The sequence below is a fragment of the Peromyscus maniculatus genome, chromosome 23 (assembly GCF_049852395.1).
Source record: "Peromyscus maniculatus bairdii isolate BWxNUB_F1_BW_parent chromosome 23, HU_Pman_BW_mat_3.1, whole genome shotgun sequence".
NCBI lineage: Eukaryota > Metazoa > Chordata > Mammalia > Rodentia > Cricetidae > Peromyscus > Peromyscus maniculatus.
In genome coordinates this window covers 20,728,493-20,739,267 of record NC_134874.1, presented here as the reverse complement: position 1 = coordinate 20,739,267, position 10,775 = coordinate 20,728,493, and the positions used below count along the sequence as shown (strand labels likewise).

At 52.5% G+C, this 10,775-nt stretch overlaps 1 protein-coding gene across 2 annotated transcripts in view; it reads right to left on the bottom strand.

Moving 5' to 3' along the window:
- Nucleotides 1-330: 330 nt before the first annotated feature.
- Nucleotides 331-10,775, bottom strand: part of Adgrd1 (adhesion G protein-coupled receptor D1) — a 118,527-nt gene continuing 108,082 nt past the window's right edge. For both annotated transcript variants that reach the window (XM_006971374.3, XM_006971373.4), the window contains 5 exons: nt 6,108-6,199; nt 4,230-4,356; nt 3,849-3,890; nt 3,458-3,550; nt 331-2,505 (listed from right to left, as the gene is read on the bottom strand). In XM_006971374.3, coding sequence (XP_006971436.2) covers nt 2,410-2,505; nt 3,458-3,550; nt 3,849-3,890; nt 4,230-4,356; nt 6,108-6,199 — 450 coding nt within the window. In that variant the 3' untranslated portion in view covers nt 331-2,409. The remainder of the gene's footprint in view (nt 2,506-3,457; nt 3,551-3,848; nt 3,891-4,229; nt 4,357-6,107; nt 6,200-10,775) is intronic.

Below are 10,775 nucleotides of genomic sequence, written 5' to 3'. Positions count from 1 at the left end.
AAACTCTCAAGCCTTAGCCCAAACCTCACTCTGCCACCGAGAGCTAATTTTAGTGGAATAAAGAAGGTGTGTGCTGCAGCCAGTAAGGGAAATACATTTGGAAGGATTGTCTATTGAAGCAAACCGCCTAGGAGGACCCAAGCCAGATGGTTCCTTCTGTTGTCCCCTTCCTTCCCAAGCCTGCTGTTTGCCCTGGGATACTCACACCCCCGCCCCGGGATACAGACCCCTGGGATGGAACATACTGAGTGTACAATAGGCACTGAGACTTGGGTGACAACATCCTGTTCCGGTGCCGCTAACCACAGATTGTGAAGCCCAACGCTGTAGTAAAGGACATTGAGAGTTTATTTTATCAAAACCACAACATGTCTTCACTATAGCAGCAACTCATCATCTCCCCTCTGCTGTAAACTACTCACACACACCATGCTTTCTAATTTATGTGGGGCCAAATTACACACAGATAATAAATGATTGCAGAAGCCAAAGTAGGTAGCCTATAAATAAACCACACGCTTTCACTCACTGGAAATGGGAAGCCGAGACAGGATTTGCTCTTGGCTTCTCTTGATATATCAGCTACATATGAGGGAGGATTACAAAAAGCCAGGAACTGAGAATCCCACTGGGAATAAAGACAGTCCTGGCCTGCCTTGCCTCAATGGGAGCCCAGTATGCATGGGGGGGGGGGCGGGGATACAGTGTTCTCACTACTGGGAGCTCAGCAGGGCAGGTCGGACCCTGGGTCACTGGTTTTGGCCTTGGGGAGTAGTGAGATGCTGAGCAGTGACCACACACATTCTGTAGACAGGACTCGTCACAAACACAGAGTCTCGGCATGACCTCAGCCGCACTGGCCAAAGGGGCTGCAGGAGGGTAGGTCGCAGGGGCCCGGTTGGCTCATAGATTTAAGTCCTGGCTTGGACAGAACCAAGTCTGGTCCTATAGCCTCCTGGCTTCTGGAAGAGATGCCTGCATGGGGGCTGTCACTTTGGGGCTGGGGTGTGGCTCAGTGTGGAGTGCGTGCCCAGCTATGCCAGGCCCTTGCACCGTTTCATTACAAATGGAGAACAAGAAAAGAAATCAGTCAAAGCCCCCAAGATCCATAGAACTGAGTGGAAACATGCTCTAAAGCCAAGCAAGTGGGGTGGGGTGGGGTAGGGGCTCAGGGATGTCATGGGAAATGGGGGTTTTCCAGTATCAGGGTCAGACTGGCCATCCGAGCTGTGCCTGTCATAGACGCTTAGGTTCCTGTCACACTAGTTGACCCTTCACAGCCTGTTCCATAATTCTCCGTGATCCCCACCCACACGAGGATCTTGTTGACATGCAATTGTCACAATGAACTGACTGACTGCGCTTCCCGGGGCTGGGTCTGATTCTGTCCACTCACGCCAACCCCAAAGGCCTCCAGTGGCCACCCTGCCCAGGAGTGGGGACTTGGTGTGGTCACTGATGGAAAGAAATCAGTCTCTGCCGTGTGGTGGTTGGTCTGGTATATGGCATGAGAGACATCCAATGTCTAAGCGATCTGGTGCCTCATTGGCTCTTACACAGAGGTGGCATATCTAAGAAACGAGACAACAGACCATAGGGGTAGCTGCGCCCACCCCTCCCAGAAAACCAGGAGATGCAGATGCAGGCGGTTCCCCGGCAGAGGATCTCAGTCCTGGAAGAGGCAGTGGACAGAGAGAGGCTCATGTTTGAAACCTAAGGCTGACTTTAGGTCCAGCGAGGCACAGCTTGCAAGGAATAGGCTGAGTCAGTTCCTAGGCAGTGGCTCCATTAGACTGTCTTCACAAGGCTCCATCCACAGGATAGTGGGTGACTCCGGACAGGCAAAAGCAGAGACCCCAGAACTGGCATACAGCTAGGGTGGGGGGTGGCCCAATTAGCATCCCCTTACATGAAGATGTATATTCCAATTAGTGCTGGCCTCATCTCTCCCCCCGCCCCATTAATGCAGCTACGTCTGTTGACCCTCTGGAGACACACAGGACCTTAAGGGCCCCTCAGGACTTCGAGTCTCCAGCAAGGCTGGAGGTTATGACCTCTTATAGCTGCATCCTCCCGTCTCATTTACCACAGCCTTGCTGGTACTGTACTCTCTGCACATGATAACAAGGGAGGTTCTCACTTAGTGTCGCCATGGGCTACATCGCACTCTGGTGTGCACAGAGGACAGAAGCGTGCCGACCACATCAGGGAAGAAGGGCCACGTCATCGCTGGCCACACCACCCTGAGTCAAATTGCAGTGATAGAGAGGATACTCTGCACAGTTATAGGTCGGGGCTGCGATCCCAGGCCGAGGCAGCAGGGAGAGGGACCCATGATGGAGGCAGGGTGCGCATTTTTTTTTTCTCTGCTTCGGGGAAGGCACTTGTTTTGAACGGCAGCCACCCTGATCACACAGCGGACAGGTCCACATGGTGGGCAGAAAGGCTGCTCTTGTCCCAAGGGCTTAACTTTGTGGATGCCACGCCTGGCCGGGTCCCGTTGACCTGCAAAGCACAAAGGGAGGTATGAAGACAATTTCAAGAGGTAGAATTTCAGTCCATAGGAATACAACAAGCTTTGGGCCCAGGGCCATGTGAGGATCTGGGACCGCACTTCTGAGACCCAAAGAGTCCAGACCAGAGCACCCCAGGCAGGTTCTAACCCCATGAAGGTCAGGTTCTTGGCTCATCACCAATCACCAGTCAGGTAAGCTCTCTTCACGGAACACGCCATGCACCAGGAACTTGGAGGGGGGCAGGGTACTGTTAGACAAAGCTAACCTTCATCTTGGCCCTCATGAGTTTATTTCCAGGAAGGGGACAGACAACGGTCACTAGGAAAATGGCTGAGGTGGGAGATTGACCATGAGTCAGTGACACTTTTACCTAGTGGCATCCAGGAAGGAAACACTAGAGCAGTGGTTCTCAACCCGTGGGTCTCGACCCCTTTGGGGGTTGCCCATCGGATATCCCGCATATCCGATATTTGCATTATGATTCATCACAGTAGCAATATTACAGTTACAAAGCAGCCACAAAAATAATTTTATAGTGTGTGGGGGGTGTGTGTGGAGGGAGTCACCACAACATGAAGAGTTGCCTTAAAGGGCCGCAGCATTAGGAAGGTTGAGATGCACTGCCCTAGAACAAAGGGTTAGCAGATGACAGATAAGTGGACTGCATGGCAGGCTAGACCCTCCCAGGGGCCTGGAGAAGAGGGAGCTGTGGACGGAGCTCCGTGTTTTAAACAATGGCTTGCAACCGCATGCATCCTCCCTGAAGCAGAGGCTATGTCCACCTGCGAAGCAGCCTTGCAGCCAGGTTGGTGTCCAGGATTGCTGGTCCAGGTAACAGCCACACTAACTAGAGCCCTGAGGATGGTGAGGAGGGAGGCATTTGGAAGAGGTCTAGTGAAGCCAGGGAAGGGACTCAGGAAGACGCGTCACATTGTACTCACGATGTCGGAACTGAAGGGCTTTGTGTTTGTTGTACGGGCGGAGCTGCTGGTGAGGGACCAGACCTTGGTCTTGTGCTTGAAGGCCGCTCTCACCTTCAGAGGCAGAAGAAAGAGCCTGAGAGGGAACTCCAGAAGCTGACCTAGCAAACTCTCAGGGGCCATCGCCAACAGCCTCTAAAGACTTGCTGTGGTGTCAGCCCCGAGCACCCAATGTAAGGGCGTGGCATCGGAGTTGGTACCAGTATGGACGTCAGAATCAGTGGTTCCTAAGCAGAAGCTAACAGGGATTGTTATTACCCTAGACAACACTGCCCTTCTCTCTGCGCCCTTATGGAAGTCAAAAGCTACTTGTAGCTGTCGGGGGGCCGGGGGGGGGGGGGGATGGACATACCTCTGAGTTTAGGAGACAGTGAAAGAGGAAGATGAAGAGGCCCTGGGAAGGAAGGGGAGAGACAACATCAGGGCCACACACTGACACAAGGTCCCTCCGTCACTCGAGCCTGAGGGAGGCATGGGCATAGCTCACTGTGGCGGCGGGGTGGGGGTGGGGGTGGGGGCTTGCTGTGATCTGGAGCCTCAGGCCTGCAGCCCCAGGGAAGGGGGATTTCCAGATGGCTCAATTCAGGGAGGGGGCAAAGACCCTGTTCACCACCCCCGACTTCCAAGCAGAGGACACCAGACTCTGCCTTAAGCAGGCCTTGGTGCTCACACCCGACAGGGATGATGGGAGCCGTCCGTGTCGCCGGCCTGTTGGTCCGCAGGCTCTTCTTACCTGCAAGGAGTTGAGGACAGCAAACATGTATTGGAAGACCAGGGCCCGGTCACTGACGGCCAGCACTCCAAACACCCATGAGGTTCCCAGGATGGGTAAGAGCACAGCGACAGCCTTGGCCGTCAACCTGGAACGGAGACGGTGACATTCACGTTAGCCGTGGGCAGGCGGACCGGGCCAGGAGGACCTTAGGGGGCCAGGTCTGCTGTGAGCAGAAACAGCTCAGCGGGGAATGAGACGGGGTTGTCTGTGGACGCTTGAGGGCACAGTGGGCAGTGCCTTCCACTGCAGAGCTGCAGGGCACCAACCTGCCTTCCCAGGGTACCCTGATCTCTGAAGCTCCACAGAGCCCAGATAGGACCAGCATTTGGTGGTGCTTCTGCAGAGAGAGGTAGGGGTGAAGGCACCTCCTGGCTGGGCTCTGGGAGAGATGGTGGGTATAAGTGTGGGGGTGGTGGTGGTAGAAGTGCAAACGTTCTGGGCACAGCGGCAGCCTTGGTCCTGCAGGTGCCAGGCTAAGGTAGGAGCAAAAGCCTGGGCTGAGTATGAGAACCGGGGACAGAGTGGCCACCGTGACCACTGAAGAGCCTTAGGGTTGGGGATGGAGTGTGGAAGAACAGCCTCCCTCCTGATCAGGCCACAGTGGGCAGGGGACAGTCCCGGCTCCCCCACCCGTGAGATGGAAGAGGTAAGGAAATGCTCCCGACCCTCATGGACTTATTTCCTCATCTAAGCACAGCCTAGAAGGTTCTAGGGGCAGAAAAAGCCCAAGAGAGCTGCCTCCACTTGTCAAGTTAATTTATGGGGTTTAGAATCATTATCTCATCGATTTGCTGTTGCCTGTTCATAGTTTTTTATGCCAGACGCACTGTTTTAAAAGTCGCTTACAGGATGCCAGCGGCCTGGCATCCCAGCTGTTTCTATAGGAGCTCCCAAATCACCTGCAACGAGGCCCTCAGCCATGATCCTTAGGGTGCAGGGTGCTGTCAGGCCTCTATGGTCAAGGAGGACTATGAATCTTGGGTCCATGAATCCCATGAGTGAATCCCACCCCATTGGGCACAAGGCTTGGCCACTGTCACCATAATCCCACCACACCCCCTCGTACAAGAAGGAAGACACTCTCCCAAAGAGGACGCTGGCCACTGCTGTTCTGCCTCTAGGAGCAGAGAGTGGATTTGGGCATGAAGAGGAGAGACACAAAATGGGAACTGAGCTCAGGAGACTGTATCTCCATGTATGGGGTCTCTTACAGACTCATTCCTTCCTGGTCACTGCATCTCCCTCGGCCACACCCAGTTGCTGTAGGTTTTTCTGACATTTGCCATTGGCAGGCCCCATGGATAAATACTAGGAACCCAGGCAACCTCAATTGGCATATCAGTCCCATTGGGGGGGAGGGGTACTTCCAAAGATCTCCCTTCTCCTTCAGTGGTAGCCCAGTGTGCATGGAGCACGGCTTTCTAGAACGTTCCCTCATGCGGCATCCCAAGAAGAGGGCTATGTATTTTCTTTCCACTGTGAAGGAAGTGAAGGGCAGAGGGACCCATTGCTGCAGGACCTAGAAGTCAGATTTTCATCTCTAGAGTCTCCGTTTCCCCTCCCTCCAGCCATCTCAGATTCTGGCTAGAGAAGTCCCAGGAGGGCATCTTCATGTGGTCCCCAAGGCTGCAGTGGGACCTCCTCTTGCATCACTAGGAGTAAATCATGGAATAAGGACCCAAACCAACCAAGGCTGACCATGTAGGGCTTGAAGGTGCAGAGCCACTCTGGAGGAGACTCAGGTGCTGGTCCTGGGAAGCAACATTGTCCCTCCTGAAGCCTCTCGTAGCCCCCATGGGCAGTGCAGTGGGATGTGGACGGTTGGGGTCAACTTACTTGAAGGCGCTGGGGTCCCCGTGTATCTTGTAGCTGTCGGTGCTGATGTGGGAAATGACCCTCGTCACGGCTACCAGGATGACGATGTTGACCTGTGAGGGAGGAGAGGGAGGGAGGCAGTGAGCAGCCAGGTCCACCCACAGGCCACAGGAACATGCCCCCACAGTAGGCACTCCACAAGCAGCAGGGAACGTGGCTGTGATGAATTCAAGGCAGGTCCCTGGACTTTGAGCAGGACAGATGCTACATAAGCCTGCCCCACAAGCATCATGGTGGAAAGAATGAGTGTGACCTTTGGGGTCAGACGAACCAGTCAAAGCTCATCTCGTGTTTGCTCACTCTGCCTGACCCTGGTGGACACCTCCGTGGGTCCTGGGAATCTCTGCTTCCCGCTGAGCCAACGACTGGCTGGTGCAAACTAACCAGAGGAAGAGGAGATGCCTCATTTGCTCGGTCCATGGATGGCAGCTGGCTCTCATCACCCACACACCCGTATGATGTTTGGCAGCCATAGCGGTGGGGACGTGTTATCTGTGCCCAGCACTGCTCCTGCTCCAGGGTGGGGACATAGGGACATGCTGGGTGACTCCCACACTCTAGCCCAGCCCCTCTGCTAGCAGCTCTCCTGAATCCGAAATGTTAAGGGGCGAGGTAGGAATAGCGGGGGGGGGGGACCCCCAGTCTCTTTCCGCTTGAGAGGCCCCCAGTTGGGTTGTGAGAGCGATGCTGTGGCCAGAGCCCATTCCCGTAAGTGTTAAAATCTTTGAGATCACCAGGAAGCCAGCTCCAGACTCACGGCCTTAGAACTGACAGAGGCATCGCTATCAGGCATCCCAGGGAGGCTGCTGGTCTGTCCAGCCTTGTGCACAGCCAGACCTGGCAATACTGAAGAGGCCTGCAGTCAAGACCTCTGACAACACAGCCTTGCGGCCACATGCATGCATGCATCAGTGAGCCTAGGTGGCTGTGTCCCAGGCCATTCTGAGACCCCTCTGCAGAGAACGCCTGATTTGAGGGGGACTTGAGATGCTCTCATTCCAGCTGGTATTTTTCCACTCCAGCCCTCTCCCTCTGCCTCCTCCCGGCTCCCATCAGTCATCCAGAGCCTTTTGTTAAAGGTTTTCGGCTGAGACAATTCTGGGTCTGTGCTATGCCAGGGAAAACGAGGCACTATGGGTACCTCGCCTATCCTGTCTAGACTCTTGCTTATGCTGCCGTCAGACATGAACAAAAGCTAAAGCGTCACTCTCCCTTGGTGCCTTGTTGCCCTGGGTAACAACAGAGCCTCCCAAGGTCGGGGAAGATGAGAGAGGTTAATGCATAACCAGCTAGCACAGTGTCACGCAGTGTCCTGTAATTCAGCTGCCCTCCAGCCTTCCTACAACTGATGACAGGGGCCAGAGAACCGCATTTGACAGGAACAAGAAGAGACAGTGGGTGTGACGGGCTGCTGACTTTTAGACCAGGTTATACTCCAACTTGGACAGTGACAGGAGTCAGAGCAAGCTATTCGTGGTGACTGATTCAAGGGACAGGAGTGTCACCTCGGACCACCAGGGCCATTGACACCTGAGAGCATCCTGTTGTCTTCAGTCATGGTGCCCCGGGCTGTGTGCCCCAGATCCTACAGAGCACCCACTGGGTCACCAAGGGAGAGCGCAGAGGGCACAGCCCCAGCTGTTCACAAAATCACAGACCCTTCCAGGCCTCCTGTGATTCGGTAGATTTTCTCGGGGAAAAACAAATAATAAATGCTTTTTTTTTTGTTTGTATGCCTTTGGTTCATTTCCAGAGTGCTGGCTTTCTAACAATGCAATTCTTTTTGCCGTCCCCCTGATTAGGAGGGTAGAGTTATTCCGTCTCCCACTGGCATGCTGCCAGCCTGCCCCTTTCACTATGGGAATGTATAGCTTAGCTATCTCACACACCTGTAAAGGCTGGTGATTGGAAGCAAATTGGTTATGCACCATTGGACTACAGATGTGGACCGCGGGGCTCTAGAGGTCATACCTATGACACAGCCATGGTCCTTTTTTCCTGCCTAAAGCCCCAAGGCCCTGGTCCCCTAGAGAAGATACTACTGGAGTAAAGAAACAGATGGAGGTGCCCAGTCTACAGAAAACCCATGGTGATGGAGAAGCTAGTACCAAGCCTGCTCCCTTGGGGAGAGTTGATACTGGGGGATGGAAGAGTAGATGTGGGCAGAGATTGTTCATATATTCAGATTTTTTCATATATTCCTAAGGTTGTCTCTTAACCATGTCTGTTACAAATTTAAAAATCAAATCGCCTAACTACTTTTTAATCTGGAGCAATTATAAATTAAAAGGAAAATTACTTGAAACCCATCATTGGTGAATATGTCAACAGCGTCCTTGGGGGTCACAAAGATATTTAACCGGGGCTAGGTTCTAGCGACTTAGGAATGTGATGGGCTTGGGGAAGAGCCGGTGGGCTGCTGCCTGTGGGAGAGATTCCGATACCTTGTGCCGGGTCAGAGGTCACACTACCCAGCTTCTCACGTGAGCTGAGAGGCTACATCATGATGAGCAGGCCACATGAGCTCACGGTCATGGCACCTTCTCCAGACGCTATAAAAGGTGATTCCATCTCAGATCTCAAAGCAAAGGCCAGAGATGTAGCCCCAGGTCCCCAGGCTTCCTAAACCAGGCTACCAACAGTGTAGTTGACTCACGAGAGAGTGTTTCGTAAACGTGAAAATGTGACAGATGAAAACTTCAGGATTTTTGAACTGATCTACACAGTGTCTCAGCACCAGCAAAGCTGCTCAGATTTCTCCATGCCCACCCATCACCGTTTCTCTTTTTATATTCTTTTTTCTGGGTTTTTATTTCTGCCCTAGGTGTGTTTGGTTTCATTTGGAAGCCTTAGATCTGGTCCACCACCTCTGTAGTGACTTATCTACATGTCTGTGGTTTTGCATCTGTTTCTATGCCTGGGCCATCCTGTCGGCAGCGGCACCGGGAGAGGGTGATCCTGCATCCGTGTAGTGATTCAAGCCAGTGGCTTACGAACAACATAATCTCGAATTTCGCAGAAATACGAAGCAGAGTGGGTCTGACCTCTCGGCTCCATGCTGCTCACTCTGGCCTGTATTCTAGCAGGACTAGGAAGGCCTGATTAGGTTGAGATGCTGTATGACATGAACGGCAGTGGTTTGCAGCAATTTGTGTGACCTGTCAGGTTGGGGACAAACTTCAAAGAAACGATTCCAAGCTGCATTTCAGAAGAGTAGAACTGCAAACCAGGATGTCAAACATAAAGCCGAGCACAGGCCAAGATGAGCCAGGAAAAGATCATGGTGGCCTCTGGGGGATGAAGGAGGAATGGTAGGTAAGGCCTATGGGATTGGGTCTGGCTCTTCAGCTCTGTCAACTCCGGATCATCTAGGAGCTTTTTTAAAAAAGAAGGGGACATGCAGCAGTGTTTTACAGGGAGAAGCTATCCACATCTGTACACATACACACAATATATAGTGTCCCAGTGGTATGTCAAGTCCCAGAATCCCCGCGTCTTGTGTCTGCCTGGGAACTCTGTGTACAGCTTTGCATGTGGCTCTGGACTTACATGCCTATAGCTCTTTGTAATAGTGGATCTATGTGCCTATAGCCCAGTTATAATGTGTCTATGTCTGTAATTCTGTGTAGACATGTAGATATACGTGCCCATAGTTCTATATATCTGTGGATCTATGTGCCTGTAATTCTGTCTGTAGCTATGAATCTATGGGCCTGTAGCTCTGTGTCTGTTGGTATCTGTGGACTTACGCCTGTAGCTTTGTGCATCTATATATGTATGGGCCTGTAGCTCTGTGGATTTGAAGAACTATGAGCCTATAGTTTTGTGGCTCTGTGGATCTAAAGGCCTATAGCTTTGTGGTTCTGTGGACCTATGAGCCTATAGCCTTGTGGCTTTGCAGATCTATGTGCCTATAGTCTCGTGGCTCTGTGGCTCTATGAGCTTGTAACTCTGTGGATCTGTGGATCTATGGGCCTATAGCCTTGTGGCTCTGTGGATCTATAGGCCTATAGCCTTGTGGCTTTGCAGATCTATGTGCCTATAGCCTTGTGGCTCTGTGGCTCTATGAGCCTGTAACTCTGTGGATCTGTGGATCTATGGGCCTATAGCCTAGTGGCTCTGTGGATCTATGGACCTGTAGACTTGTGGCTCTGTGGATCTATGGGCCTGTAGACTTGTGGCTCTGTGGGTCTATGGGCCTATAGCCTTGTGGCTCTGTGGATCTATGGGCCTGTAGCCTTGTGGCTCTGTGAATCTATGGTCCTATAGCTCTGCATCTGAAGCTGCCTATTATTCATTCATGTGTCTATACTTGGCTTCTCGAGGAAGACAAGGATTTTGAGTACTAGGATCTTTTCTCTTTCTCATACCTAGAGGCACTGTTCTCCTGTCCTTTTTGGGACAGGCACAGACCAAGTGAGCCACTGTGGGACACAGGCTACAGTACCCATTCTCTTCCTGAAGTCCTCTTCTCGGTGGGGGTGGGGATGGGAGTGGCAGTGTGCATGCTCTTTGGACTGATTTGCATTCCCTTGTGACCAAGCTTCCCCCCACATAACCACAAAATATCACCGCATTTTGAAGTGGGGCATTCAGAGAGGGGATGTATTAAACTGAGGTCATTTGTAT